General features: G+C 34.5%; 1 protein-coding gene across 6 annotated transcripts in view; it reads left to right on the forward strand.

Moving 5' to 3' along the window:
- Positions 1-14,731, forward strand: part of MATR3 (matrin 3) — a 39,786-nt gene that overhangs the window by 21,647 nt on the left and 3,408 nt on the right. For 3 of the 6 annotated variants that reach the window (XM_055555068.1, XM_055555103.1, XM_055555076.1), the window contains 12 exons: positions 647-1,736; positions 6,580-6,641; positions 7,622-7,663; positions 7,992-8,104; positions 8,341-8,393; positions 8,822-8,947; positions 9,748-9,873; positions 10,059-10,226; positions 11,520-11,651; positions 12,292-12,335; positions 12,435-12,810; positions 14,250-14,616. In XM_055555068.1, the coding sequence (XP_055411043.1) occupies positions 825-1,736; positions 6,580-6,641; positions 7,622-7,663; positions 7,992-8,104; positions 8,341-8,393; positions 8,822-8,947; positions 9,748-9,873; positions 10,059-10,226; positions 11,520-11,651; positions 12,292-12,335; positions 12,435-12,810; positions 14,250-14,616 (2,521 nt within the window). In that variant the 5' untranslated portion in view covers positions 647-824. The remainder of the gene's footprint in view (positions 1-646; positions 1,737-6,579; positions 6,642-7,621; positions 7,664-7,991; positions 8,105-8,340; positions 8,394-8,821; positions 8,948-9,747; positions 9,874-10,058; positions 10,227-11,519; positions 11,652-12,291; positions 12,336-12,434; positions 12,811-14,249; positions 14,617-14,731) is intronic. The other 3 variants (XM_055555094.1, XM_055555087.1, XM_055555114.1) reach the window with 3 other exon arrangements.

Consider the following 14,731-nt stretch of genomic DNA (forward strand, 5'->3'; position numbering starts at 1 on the left):
AATGAGGCAGTTAATTATTTGGCTTAAATTTGTCCAGAAATCTATAAACTGTAGGAAGTCACTTATTTTTCTTCACATCTGTCTTTACCTCAATTTGATTTTGCTGCATAAAGATCTCAACTGTAGTGTTTGGTCTTAGATCTTATGCTAGGTACTTGACACTTAAGCTTCGTTACTTGTGATTTTACTTGGTTCTTTCTGATAGTGTTAATAGGTCTCATTTTCTAAAACAATACAACTGATTCATCTTTGACTTGCTGACCTTGATTTTTTGTTTTGTTTTGTTTCTAGTCTTCTGGAACTTAAGCATCATATTATAGGGTGTATTTTTCTTCTAAAAGAAGAGACCCATCTATATTTTTATTGAAATTTTGATATATTCAGACATCTGACCCTTCAATTGAAATGTTTTTAAATTCCGTATGAAATTCCCTTTAATAGTTAAACTTTAGCATGAAAGACTACTTTTTAAGTATATGCAAGCTCTGCATACATCTGAAATCTGTTTAAGTTATGTAATTCCTTGTAAGTTTGAGATCTTAAATGTTTTTTTTTAATCAACATGATGCGTAAGTTTTTTTTTTCTAAAAAAAAACCGGCATCTACTTAAAGGGATTTATGACTAAAATTGCTTATTTTTCTACAGAGTTGTCTGCTGGTTCTCAGCTTGAAGAAGATTCTGCAGTCCTTATTGATCCTTTTTCTTGGCGTTACCATTTTTTGAAGCAAAGTTAACCTAGTTTTCTAGTTGAGCTTTCTTTTTGGCCATCTTTAAAAAAATTTTTTTTTTTTAATCTATAAACTAGACAAGAGATAGTTCTACAATGTCCAAGTCATTCCAGCAGTCATCTCTCGGTAGGGACTCGCAGGGTCATGGGCGTGACCTGTCTGCAGCAGGAATAGGCCTTCTTGCTGCTGCTACCCAGTCTTTAAGTATGCCAGCATCTCTTGGAAGGATGAACCAGGGTACTGCACGCCTTGCTAGTTTAATGAATCTTGGAATGAGTTCTTCATTGAATCAACAAGGAGCTCATAGTGCACTGTCTTCTGCTAGTACTTCTTCCCATAATTTGCAGTCTATATTTAACATTGGAAGTAGAGGTCCGCTCCCTTTGTCTTCTCAACACCGTGGAGATGCAGACCAGGCCAGTAACATTTTGGCCAGCTTTGGTCTGTCTGCTAGAGACTTAGATGAACTGAGTCGTTATCCAGAGGACAAGATTACTCCTGAGAATTTGCCCCAGATCCTTCTGCAGCTTAAAAGGAGGAGAACTGAAGAAGGCCCTACATTGAGTTATGGTAGAGATGGCAGATCTGCTACACGGGAGCCACCATACAGAGTACCTAGGGACGATTGGGAAGAAAAAAGGCACTTTAGAAGAGATAGTTTTGATGATCGTGGTCCTAGTCTCAACCCAGTGCTTGATTATGACCATGGAAGTCGTTCTCAAGAATCTGGTTATTATGACAGAATGGATTATGAAGATGACAGATTAAGAGATGGAGAAAGGTGTAGGGATGATTCTTTTTTTGGTGAGACATCGCATAACTATCATAAATTTGACAGTGAGTATGAGAGAATGGGACGTGGTCCTGGCCCCTTACAAGAGAGATCTCTCTTTGAGAAAAAGAGGGGCGCTCCTCCAAGTAGCAATATTGAAGACTTCCATGGACTCTTACCGAAGGGTTATCCCCATCTGTGCTCTATATGTGATTTGCCAGTTCATTCTAATAAGGTGAGTTAATGCAACAGATACTTCTAATTTCTTTTACGTTGTAGAGCCTATTCTGTATTTACCTATATCTTGTACTCTGTAGTCTGATGACATTGAGTTGATCAAGAATTTTTATACTTTTGAGAACACTTTATTTGGAAGGTAATTGTTTTTGAGCATTTTAAACCAGGGCTTTACATTAATATAATCTACGTAGATTACTTCTGGCCACAAAGCTATCATCCACTGGAATTATCTTGTTGGTTTTTGGCATCAGTATGTTCTTCTTAATCGTATATTTAAGCAGGTTTTTTTTGTCTGCTTTGTTGAATTGTTTTAAGTATTTTTTCTGTTTTTTTGCAGTCAATGTGCTCTGCCATTCAGGATGCTAGATAATCAGCTCTCCATCTGTCTTAATTACTGATTCGTATGTAGTAATGATACATTCTTGAACAATACTCTTTTTTTCCTTATCTGTGGCTACAGGGAAAGAGTTAATGTAGAGCCCTGGTGTTTGTTTCAGTATATTTCATATTTTAGATTAGTTTATTCTTCTTTTTTAATTTCCCTTTAACACAAACTCTCATGCTGTAACTGAAATTTTTCATCTTTTTTTTTTCTCCTTTTCCACAACTTTCTTAAACATATTCAAAACTCACTTTTTATTATCCCATATTGCATCTATCCCTTTAGAGACTTGGGAAAATCACCTACTGCAGTATCCTGCTCTGTGTTCCTCATAAGCATATTCTTTTTCTGACTTAGACTTCTGGTATACTCATTTGAAGAAAAAAAAATCTGATTCTCCTTTGCTTTAATTATCACATCTGGCAAAATGGGAACTTTTTCAAAATGCCCTTTTAAATATATTGTCCTTTCTCTTTCAACGTTTTCAATGCTAATCATTCGCACTGTTTTTTTCCCAAAACAAAATACAGTGCAGTTGACTTAAAGTCAGCATTATAGCAGTCCACTAGCTTGATCTGTAATCTGACCATCCATTTTTCCTGATGTGCTGTACTTAATTGGAACATGTTATTGCCATGATACTGGTTTGATGGTTGCTGTTACAGGGTTTTTTCTTCACAGTAACATCTGGAAGGGTCATTTTCTCTTCATATCTATCCCTTTAAAAGCATTTTTAAGTGAGTTGATTTTTGAGTAAACTAAATCATGTAAGTCATTAAGAGATTTTGTTTTTAATCTTTTTAAAAGTCTTACCAATCAATCCCTTTTCTCTGTTTAGATCTCAGTGTTTTTGTCTCAGATAATTAAGAGACTTCTTACATTGTTTGAATTTAGAGTATTTTGAAAAATATCTTTTTAAGAGTGATTTCTAGCTAAAAATACATGTATATAAATCTATAATACAAAAGTCTTCTGAAAAAAAAAAAAAGAAAAAAAAGTCTTCTGAAGTAGTAGTTTAAGTACACAAGGAATATTTTATTCTTCAATCCATGTCAAAATAACTTCAAATGGTAAATTTACATTCATAGATTAATTTTAATGTAAGACATGGAATCACAAACTCATAAAAGTTAGGGAATTGTATTTAGTAGGTATTTTGGTATTTTCTATTTTTCAAATTTGTTGGATACACTTAGTATATCATGGAATTTAGTTTTTGTTCAGTATTCAACTTCAAGGTTTAGATCTGCTATGAATTGATTTAATGAAAAGATCCATAAAAAAAAAAAAAAAAAAGATCCATTAAACTCTGGTGACTCCAAATATTTTCTGTCTGCTTGCAGAAATGACAGTATGAGAAATATTCTCAGATAGGGTCTCTATAAATTCCAAGGAAGATAACTAGTTACAGTGTCTCAAATGAAAATGATTGTAAGGGACTTAATCTTTGCTACTGGAGTCATCATAAATTAAAAGCTGCTGTTGGAAGTCTCCTTATCCTGACTTTGAGCAATAACTTAATGTTGCCACTTAACATATAGGAAAAGAATTCAGTAAAGGAACACAAAAGGAAATCAAGAAGAACTTGAATCAGAAAAAGTTCCTATTTTTGTATATCATTCTTTTCTGTCCAGATGTTACTACCTTCTAGTTCCCTGAACAGTTAATAAATAATGATAGTAAATGGATCTAAATTGGCCAAAGAACATTTTTGAATATTTGAAACTTTGGATTCAAGAGTAAGGCACCTTACCTAGTAAAGAGATACTTTTAATCTGCAAAACTGCATGTACTCTAGCAAATTTAGAAAGTTACTTTAGAGGCCCTGTGATTTTCAAAATTTGTAGTATTTGTAAATTGTACCGATTTTAAGAAGTTTTAACACCTGGATTCTCTCAATATAGTTTCCTTAACATAGCTAATGTTTTCTAGGTGTCTTCATTATTGAAAAAATAAATGCTCACTTTTGGTAGGGATCTTTTAAATTTATAGCTGATATAGAATCACTGAGTTTAGAGAAAATTCTTATGAAAGTAGATAATGAAAATTTTTAAAACATTTAATCCTGCTCTCTGGTATTGCTGCATAACTTGGAAAATCTGTTCTTTTCACTTAGCGGTAACATTAAATAACTTACATGATCAAAACTTCTTCTTAGTATGAATAGTCTTTTAGGGGAAAAACATCTGTCATTTTGATATTTTAAGTAACTTTCAGTGATGATGTTGCTTTTATTTCTTTCTAGGTCATTTTAGAACATCAAGTTGCTTTTCTGCACAGCCTCAAACTTGCCTCAAAATTCCTTTCACTTAAAGAAAACTGGCCACTACAGCCCTTCCGCTGTCTTGTCACTTGAGTTCATGTTTTTCTTTTTAGTTTTCTAGAAGCCCTTAAGTTATTCTTAACTTTGCCATTCCACATGTGCTTCTCCAAATTATCCTTTCTTTATATAATTTAGGTATCTCAATGACATTAAGGTGAATGTAGTTTTTCCTGCAGAACTTCTGAATTCAAAAAGTGAATCCTTATTCTTTATTAATCTGAGTGTTGCCTCAATGTAGAATCCAAGGATACAGATTTTTTTAAAAAACCCATTATGGTAGAGCAGATTAGTAATGGGTGGTTTGGGAGATATAACTGATTCTTTGATCTTGATTTTCCTTCTAGTACTTTGTAAGACCAGCCACACTTTGAAAAGTTTGAACCCTTGAAGATCATGGGCGATTGGATATAAATAACTTCTGGTCTACTAGATAGCTTTACCATCTCCTATTAATTAGAAGCATGCCTAATAGGGTAACTTTTACTCCTCTCTGAACACACTGTTTCTCAAGGATATTTTAAATCTGAATAGTTTCCATTAAGAAAATTCTTGGTTAACATATTTGTTTAATCCCGCTTCTGAATTTTGTCAACTTTGCCTAGGGTGCCTCTTGATTACAGCCATTTTTAAAGTGGCTTCCAACAAGTCAGAGTGGTCTGTTGCTTTGCAAATATAAAGTTTTTATACCCCAAACATTTGGTTATAGAGCCAGCTGGACAGATCTCTTCCAGTTCCTTAACTGTTAGCCATAAAGACAATCTAACTTTGAAAGATAGCTCCCCAAGTTCCTAAGTACCATTCTGTTGAAATGTTCCATTTTACTTCAGTCACAGAATTTTAGTTAATTTTAGTAGGGCAAAGAAATGTGTGTAAACACTCAGGCTGTACGTTTTTAAAAACTAGATTCCATTTATAAATTAACTTTTTAAAACTTTAGAATGGTATCTCTCGTAATTTGGTTCAGCTCTAAGTGAGACTCCCTTTTAAGGACTTTCTAATGTTTCAGGTAATATGAGTCTTGGAAAAGTTGCCTTATTCTGTAAGGATTTGTGAAACAATAATAACCTGTAAAGTGGGGATTGTAAAACAAGATAGCTTTATAAGCAGTGTAATAATAGTTGCTTTTCTTCCTTTTTAACTAAAAAGTTTTTTATTAGCACTTCATATGTGCCTGGCAGTGTTCTAATAAACAGGTTACCTTTATTATTAATTTACTTTCCAAAAAACCCTAGAAAGATATTGAACCACAGTGTTTTTTAAATAACTTATACCAAGGATTCACATCTAGTAAGTGGTACCTTGGGAATTGAACCTAAGCAGTCTGGCAGCAAAGCCTACTTTTCCTAACTCTTCTTTTTATATTGCCTAAAATGCTAATCATTTACATGTGGATTTTTAAAGAAAGGATAGTTTATTTGAATAAAGTAAAGGAAAAAGTAATCCCTTCAAAATTTAAACTAATCATAAAGCAAATATTGAAGAAATGTTTTCCTTCCTAAAATTTAGAAATGGACCTTCCTGAAATTTACTTCTCTAATTTTGGGAAGTATAATGGAAGCTTAGGTTTTTGATAAATTGGGGAGTGTTTCCTAGAAAAGTCACTCCTGTTGAATTAACTTAGCTTTCTGTGGCTATAGTACACTTGCAACATACCTCAAAGGCTGGATGAAATTAAAGATACTATTTTTAACTAATTATTCATACTTACAGTATATGTTTTCTTAAAAAATGATATAAGCATGGATATTTATTTTATCAGAGTTCTGTGAAAGCAATTCTAATAATATGTGAATAAAACTTCAGTTTTGTCTACAGCAGAAATTAATATGCCTACTGATCTCAAAGTCAGTTACTACTCTTCATCTTTATTAACTCTATCTTTTCCCTGTCAGGTCTCTTAGTTTATTAACCAAGTTACCAGTTTTTCCAAGAATGTGCATGGCGTATTTGAGGGCAGGATGAAGCTACAAGGATTCAGAGAAATGGTTTTAAATAAGTGTGATTAGTGAATGGTCAGGTGTTCAGTTTATGATAATTGCATATAGACATATAGATTAACATCCTAGAGTTTGAATGGTTGAAAAGAAATCTTAGTTTTGGTTTTGTTAATTCTGCTAATTTACTTTGCTACAGGAGTGGAGTCAACATATCAATGGAGCAAGTCACAGTCGTCGATGCCAGCTTCTTCTTGAAATGTAGGAGTCTGAAATACCTTTAAAGCATCAGTTAACTGTCAGAAACAGCCATTGATTGGTTTCGGGGAATTCATCGTTTACTTGTAATATCCACATTGTTATTACTGAATAGTTGACACTGTCCAGGCAATACCAGTTACAAACAATGTTTAGGTCTGGAATTATATATGGAATATTAAGATGGAGTGATAGCAGTACTTTGTTATTTAAAATGGAAAGAATTTTTAACAGACCTAAAGATAGCCATTGATGCATAGAATAGATTCATAAGAGCATTTTCAATAACAATAATATGTGCTCTGAGAATAAAGAAAATATTTTCCTTGAAGAAAAGGGGGTAGTTAAACTAGAAGTAACAAGTTTTAAAGCAAAACCCTTCAGGATATATTTTTTGCTTTTGAGACACTTGTGATGGAGTTTAAGCTACTAGGATAGAATTTGTAAAGAATCTCCCTACCTAAACAACATGAAGCCCATTGTTCACTGAGGTGGCCATTTTCACATACAATCTTTGTTTCCCTATATAACCCACATTTCCAGTCCCTCATATAGCACTTCTTCTCTTTGTGAATTAACAAATACAGGGAATTCCTGGAGGCTCAGTGGCTAGGACTCCATGCACTTTTTCAGTGCCATGGGCCAGGCAGGATTCAATCTCTGGTCAGGGAACTAAGATCCCACAAGTTGTGTGACCCTTCCTGACCACCACCACCCCCCCACAAAGAAAAAAACAGATAAGGGACTGTTTTAATTGCAATATACATTAACATTTTAAGCAGTACAGAGCAAGTTAATTCTTTATTTTGATTAATTTGAAATTTTCCTTTGGAAGTATCTATATGACATGTTTTAAACAGCAATATTTCTAACACTTATACTGCCGTATAATTTTACTAATAAATCTATTTTAAAGGCCAAACAAGGCTACTTTGTGAAAAGAGCAGTTTTATTTTAAAGTTAATTTTCTGGTCTTTTTAAAGCTACCCAGAATGGAATCCTGACACTGATACAGGACACACAATGTAAGTTAAATTTTTTAAGCTGTTGTTTGTAAAGGAGATCAATGTAAGGAATTCAGGTTAAATTTTTCACATTTCATAAACAGTATTTTCTTAATTTCTTTATTTAATATGAGTTTGTTAAAAGTCACCATGGGTGAAAGAATTTTTAGAAACTATTTTATGTGGTAATTTTTATTTTTTTATTATAGATTTTCCCCTAGTTACATCATGCATTAAATGCCCCCAAATATTGGAATCATTGTCATACAAGGAGTGTTTTAGCAGTAAATTTTAGTTATTTTTGATGGACCTCTTTATCATACTTTCTATTTTATTTTCACATTCCCAGGGGTGATCCATTCATGTTGCAGCAGTCTACAAACCCAGCACCAGGAATTCTGGGACCTCCACCCCCATCATTTCATCTTGGGGGACCAGCAGTTGGACCAAGAGGAAATCTGGGTGATTATAAAATTCATGTTACCTTTCCCTAAGAGTTTTTATCATAAAGATTAAATGCAGTGATTTTAGGCAAAAGAAGTGTCATTGAAATGTAACTCAAAGATGACATTTCATGAGAATACATGATACTCATTTGTGATGTTCTTTTGCTGTTGGAGAGATGTCTGTTTTTCAATTAAAATAGCCTGGTAGGGCAAGTATACCTAAGACTGAAAATATACTTTTTCCCCATAAAGGTGCTGGAAATGGAAACCTGCAAGGACCAAGACACATGCAGAAAGGCAGAGTGGTCAGTAATAAAGCTGTTGCTTTTACTGTATTGGCTGTATGCTCTTTGGGGAAGTGTGATTTGACTTGAATCATTGCCAATTGAATCTGTGTTGTAGTCCTTATTACAGAAAGATTGTTTTAGTTTGAAAACCAACAGGCTTTTATACGTGACTTTGATAAGAGTTAAAACTTTGTTTTCATATGTCCACAGTCTATAGAGATTTCACCTTGATTCAAAGTTAAGTTTGCCATCTAATTATATAACAGTAGTTGATTTAAATATCAGTGCAGACACTGTTTTCTGAAGCTATGAAGCTTGTCCCAGGGACATATTTAAATACTTAATTTGTTCTGACTGACTATAGATTATAAAAGATTTAATAATTTACTGTTTCATATTGCTTCTAAAGAAATTTATTTACTAACTTGGTTTTTTCTAACGAATAGGAAACTAGCCGAGTTGTTCACATCATGGATTTCCAGCGAGGGAAAAACTTGAGATATCAACTATTACAACTGGTGGAACCATTTGGAGTTATTTCAAATCATCTTATTCTAAATAAAATTAATGAGGTATGAGTTAAGTGTGTAGTATTTATTCATCACTAAAGTATATCCTAAAGAGAATATATTATTTTGTATTAGAAAAAAGAATGTTAGCTTAAATCATCAATGTGGAATGTAATGACGGAAAGGGCCAATAGTTGAACCAATCAGTGATAAATTCTAGTACCAATAGATTGTTAGTAACTTTATAAATTGTGATTCTTAAGCAGTTACATTGTCTCTATTATACTATTACTATAGAAAGGACTGGAAGAAGGCAATGGCACCCCACTCCAGTACTCTTGCCTGGAAAATCCCATGGATGGAGGAGCCTGGTGGCCTGCAGTCCATGGGGTCGCAAAGAGTTGGACACGACTGAGCGACTTCCCTTTCACTTTTCACTTTCATGCTTTGGAGAAGGAAATGGCAACCCACTCCAGTATTCTTGCCTGGAGAATCCCAGGGACAGGGGAGCCTGGTGGGCTGCCGTCTATGGGGTCGCACAGAGTCTGACACGACTGAAGTGACTTAGCAGCATAGTAAGGACTATATAAACATAATTATTTGGTAAAACATTTCAAACTTTTACCCAAATGGTGCCAAATTATTGTTTCAAATTCAGTACATAATAAATGATAGTGTTAGTGTCATGAAAGTAATAACGTCTGAGATGATCTTTAATAAAACAGGAAATTAGAGATTTTTTTTTTCTCTTAGGTTCTTGAAAATGCTTTCTATATAATGATTAAATATTTTTGGAAAGACTTTGGACAGTGTGGAATTAGGTTGTTTTTTTGAAATGTAAATATATATTTTTTCAATTTTAGGCATTTATTGAAATGGCAACCACAGAAGATGCTCAGGCTGCAGTGGATTATTACACAACCACCCCAGCATTAGTATTTGGCAAGCCAGTGAGAGTTCATTTATCCCAGAAGTATAAGAGAATAAAGGTAAATAATCTCTATTTTTCCAGATTTGTATCACCAGTTATTTAGTGTATCATTTTAATATTTACTAAGTTAACAGCTGTTTAAAATTGTTGCTAATATCTAGAATAATCTTGACTAATATTTATGGCATACTTACTAATTTGATTTCCTCTGTTTTTTGTTTTTTTCCCTCCTGTGTATTAAAGAAACCTGAGGGGAAGCCAGACCAGAAGTTTGATCAAAAACAAGAGCTTGGACGAGTGATACATCTCAGCAACTTACCTCATTCTGGCTATTCTGACAGTGCTGTCCTCAAGCTTGCTGAGCCTTATGGGAAAATAAAGAATTACATACTGATGAGGATGAAAAGTCAGGTAATATACATACAGAAGTTTTGAAAAAGATTATTTCTCAAAGTTTTTTTTTAAGTTATTTTAACATCCTCATTTTTAGTGAAGGGGTGGGGGAGTAATCTGGCGGCCAAATTATTGAACATTGAGTAAATAAAGTGGAAAGTAAAGATCTTTTTCTCTAGTATGGCTAATATTATTTCCAGAGTTTGCCTCCAAAGATCTTCCTTTGTGTATATAAGTATACTTTCCCCCTTTACTTCAAATGGGATTATATTAAAGTGTTACTTTCCACTTTACACATGATTCCATTGAGTAAACTGTGCTGAATTTAATTTCTTTAATTAATGGATATTAGAGATGCTCAGAGAAGGCAATGGCACCCCACTCCAGTACTCTGGCCTAGAAAATCCCGTGGATGGAGGAGCCTGGTAGGCTGCAGTCCATGGGGTGGCTAAGAGTCGGACACGACTGAGCGACTTCACTTTCATTTTTCATTTTCATGCATTGGAGAAGGAAATGACAACCCACTCCATTGTTCTTGCCTGGAGAATCCCAGGGACGGGGAAGCCTGGTGGGCTGCTGTCTATGGGATTGCACAGAGTCGGACAACGACTGAAGCGACTTAGCAGCAGCCGCAGAGATGCTAGTTCTTTTGCTGTGCCATTAATGCTGCTGTGGATTTTGTGGCGTGTGAATTTATGCATAGAATTGAAGGATACAATTTCAGAATTGAAGTTGTGGATCCTGATACTTGCTTTCTTTTCTTTGACGGTGCCAAATGCTCTTCAAAAAATAATACTCATATACAATCATACTAGCATTCTAAGCGGAGAAGGCAGTGGCACCCCACTCCAGTACTTTTGCCTGGAAAATCCCATGGACAGAGGAGCCTGGTGGGCTGCAGTCCCTGGGGTCGCTAGAGTCGGATACGACTGAGTGACTTCACTTTCACTTTTCACTTTCATGCATTGGAGAAGGAAATGGCAGCCCACTCCAGTGTTCTTGCCTGGAGAATCCCAGGGATGGGGGAGCCTGGTGGGCTGCCGTCTATGGGGTTGCATAGAAGTGGACACGACTGAAGCGACTTAGCAGCAGCATTCTAAGACCTTTATAAACACTGGATGTTAGACTTAAAATTATGTGAGTTTAATTAATGGATTGAGTTATTTCATACTTATATTTCATTTTTAAAATTGTAAGTAGAGCATCTTTTCTTTGTTAACCTTTTTATAGTTTCAAGAGTTTGTATACTTCTAAAGTTTTACTTTATAATTAATTTTTTGTTCTTTTTTTTGTTTGTTTTTCTTGCCCCAGGCCTTTATTGAGATGGAGACCAGAGAAGATGCAATGGCAATGGTTGACCACTGTTTGAAAAAGGCCCTTTGGTTTCAAGGGAGATGTGTAAAAGTTGACCTGTCGGAAAAATACAAAAAATTGGTACTCAGGGTATGTAGTGTTTGATTCAGGTTCTTTATAAAGCTTATTTTCATGCTTTTCAAGCCATGACATTTTTATAAATTTTTACATGCTAAGAATGTAGGATTTAGGAACTTCCCTGGTGGTGTGGGGAACTCAGGTTCAATCCTTGATCTGGGAAGATCCCTTCTGTGCACAACTACTGAGCTGCACTCTAGCCATGCTCTGTAACAGTGAGAGGTTCAAGCACTTCAACGAAGAGTAGCCCCGCTCACTGCAACTGGAGAAAGCCAGAGCGCAGCATCATGACCAGAAATATGTAAATAATTAATATATACATAGGATTTAGTTATTAAAAGAGAGTAATCTTTTCTCTTTTTCTTGTCTTCATTAATACAGAAGTTTTTAAACTGATGTCTATATAAAGCATCTTTGTTTTTATCTGTTTTACTTAAGGTTCTATTTGAAAAGCTTTAACAAAATTATTCACTGCTCTTCAAATGTTGGTTGTAATAAATTAATAACGTTAAGGCAGCTTACATTCTTAGGTATGGTTTAAATAAGGTTAGTTGATATATAAAGGATGGTCATCGTTTATTAGTTAATTGGATAATTAAATACTGTATGAAATCTAATACATTTATGTAACTGGCGGAATTTTGTCTTTTAGATTCCCAACAGAGGCATTGACTTACTCAAAAAAGATAAATCCCGGTAATTTCATTTTGTGTGTGTGTGTCTGTATACACTAGTATGTTAAACCTTCGTTTTCCAACTTGGTAGAATTAATTCAGGTGTTTGTTTTGGTTTCAGGAAAAGATCTTACTCTCCAGATGGCAAAGAATCTCCAAGTGATAAGAAATCCAAAACTGATGGTTCTCAGAAGACTGAAAGTACTGCTGAAGGTAAAGAACAAGAAGAGAAGTCAGGTGAAGATGGTGAAAAAGATACAAAGGAAGACCAGGCAGAACAAGAGCCTAACATGCTTCTTGAATCTGAAGATGAGCTACTTGTAGATGAAGAAGAAGCAGCAGCACTGCTAGAAAGTGGCAGTTCAGTGGGAGATGAAACAGATCTTGCTAATTTAGGGGATGTGGCATCTGATGGGAAAAAAGAACCTTCAGACAAAGCTGTGAAAAAAGATGCAAATGCCGGTGCTTCTGGAGCTGCAAAGAAAAAGCTTAAAAAGGTAAAAGAAGGTTTTATGTTGACTTGTTTCAGTAGAAAACTAGATCAGTGTTTCAAATTATTTATCTTAGGGTCATATTTAATAGAATTAGTCACTTATATTAGGAAGAAATAGATAGGAATCACTAAAAAAATTGACATCTAAACTCTGCAATACATAGATTGAATAGGTCTAAACTGCAATAGAAAAATGTCAATTCACAAAGAGAACTTTTTAGTAACAAAGGAGAAAGACTTAAAGCTGTATATGATTCTGTTTGGTAGTGGTAGTGTGTAAATAGTAGTAGGCAGCCTTTATGTATAGTCCAGCTTGTTTTTTTAAATATGGGGTATGGATTTTACAGTAAGTTAACTGACCTGACCCAGGGGTAACTGACCCAGGACACTTAAAACGTTGTGTCAGAAATGGTAGAACTTGAAGAATTTTCCTACTATAGAAATGTAAACTTGATTAGATATTTCAATAGGTTTTAAAACATTTTTTCTTAGAACACATATCACATATTAAATTAAGGCAAATTGCAATATAAAAATATATACATGGTAGAAAAATAGTAAATCAGAAGACCCATGCTGTACTTGACTATCTCCATTAAAGATTAGAGCATTACAATGCCTTTAAAACTCCATAAGATAAATGAGTCTTGAAATGAGATTATTATAATCCTCTTTCATTCATTCCTTCTAAGATATACTCAACTACCAGAAAACTTACTATTTATAGACCTCCAGATTTTGATGGCTTGGTCAAATAAGTTAGCCTTGAAGTTCTTTTTCTGGCTGAAATATAGTTATGTAGTACTACGTTTGTGCTCTTAAGAGCTGATGATTATTTAGCATTATGTGCCATCAATTTTCCTAATCTCTTTGTGTGTGCTAATTAACTGATTCTTAAAATAACCTTACGCCACAGATGCTTATTATCCATATTTCATGAATGAGGAAATTGAGTCATGTTAAAATTCAGTAGATTGTGGTCATACTGCTTTTATAAATGGCAGAGCCAAAAATTAAACCTAAGCAGTTATGTTCCAGAGCTTGATTTTTAAACCACAGTGGTATTTTAGACACTGCCCTGTAAACAAAAAGAGTTGCACCATAAGATACCTTCTTTGAAGGACATCATTCAACTTATCGATACTTCATGAAAGCAGCTCTGATTATCTTGCAGCATAATAAGTCTCAAAGTATAGAGTATGAATGTCCTCATGTTTATTTTCTGCTCTTTGTATAAGGGAAGCCTTGGATTACTTAGTTTTAAAACGAGCTAAGGGTTTTTTTTTTAGACTAGTAAATTTGGGGGGAGAGAAAGAAAAGTCCCTTCTTTTTTTTTTTGTGAGGAAATGAAGGCAAAGACGCTATCCCTTTCCCTTCAAGTAAAGCAAATGGAAGGGATACTGCAGGATAATTGTTGCAGAGTAAATTTGTCTTTCTTAACAGCGTCGTTTCCCAGGGAATATGGAAGGTTTTGTCACTCTAGATGAGGTTGGTGATGAGGAAGATTCGGAACTTCAGAAACTTCGTAAATCGGGCATGGCATTTAAATCTGGTGACAAAAATGATGATGGTTTGGTTGAAATTAAGGTGGACAAGATCGAGGAACTTGACCAAGAAAATGAAGCAGCGTTGGAAAATGGAATTAAAAATGAGGAAAATACAGAGCCAGGTGCTGAATCTGCTGAGAATGCTGATGATCCCAACAAAGATACAAGTGAAAATGCAGATGGCCAAAGTGATGAAAACAAGGAGGACTATACAATCCCAGATGAGTATAGAATTGGACCATATCAACCCAATGTTCCTGTTGGTGAGATTTAAGGCTTTGTTGTTACCCCTCACCCTCCCCAAACTCTTAAAATAAGATTTTTTTAAATTGGTCTTACATAAACTTAATAGCATGAAGTTCTATGCAGAACAATTTG

Source organism: Bubalus kerabau, chromosome 1 (genome assembly GCF_029407905.1).
Source record: "Bubalus kerabau isolate K-KA32 ecotype Philippines breed swamp buffalo chromosome 1, PCC_UOA_SB_1v2, whole genome shotgun sequence".
NCBI lineage: Eukaryota > Metazoa > Chordata > Mammalia > Artiodactyla > Bovidae > Bubalus > Bubalus kerabau.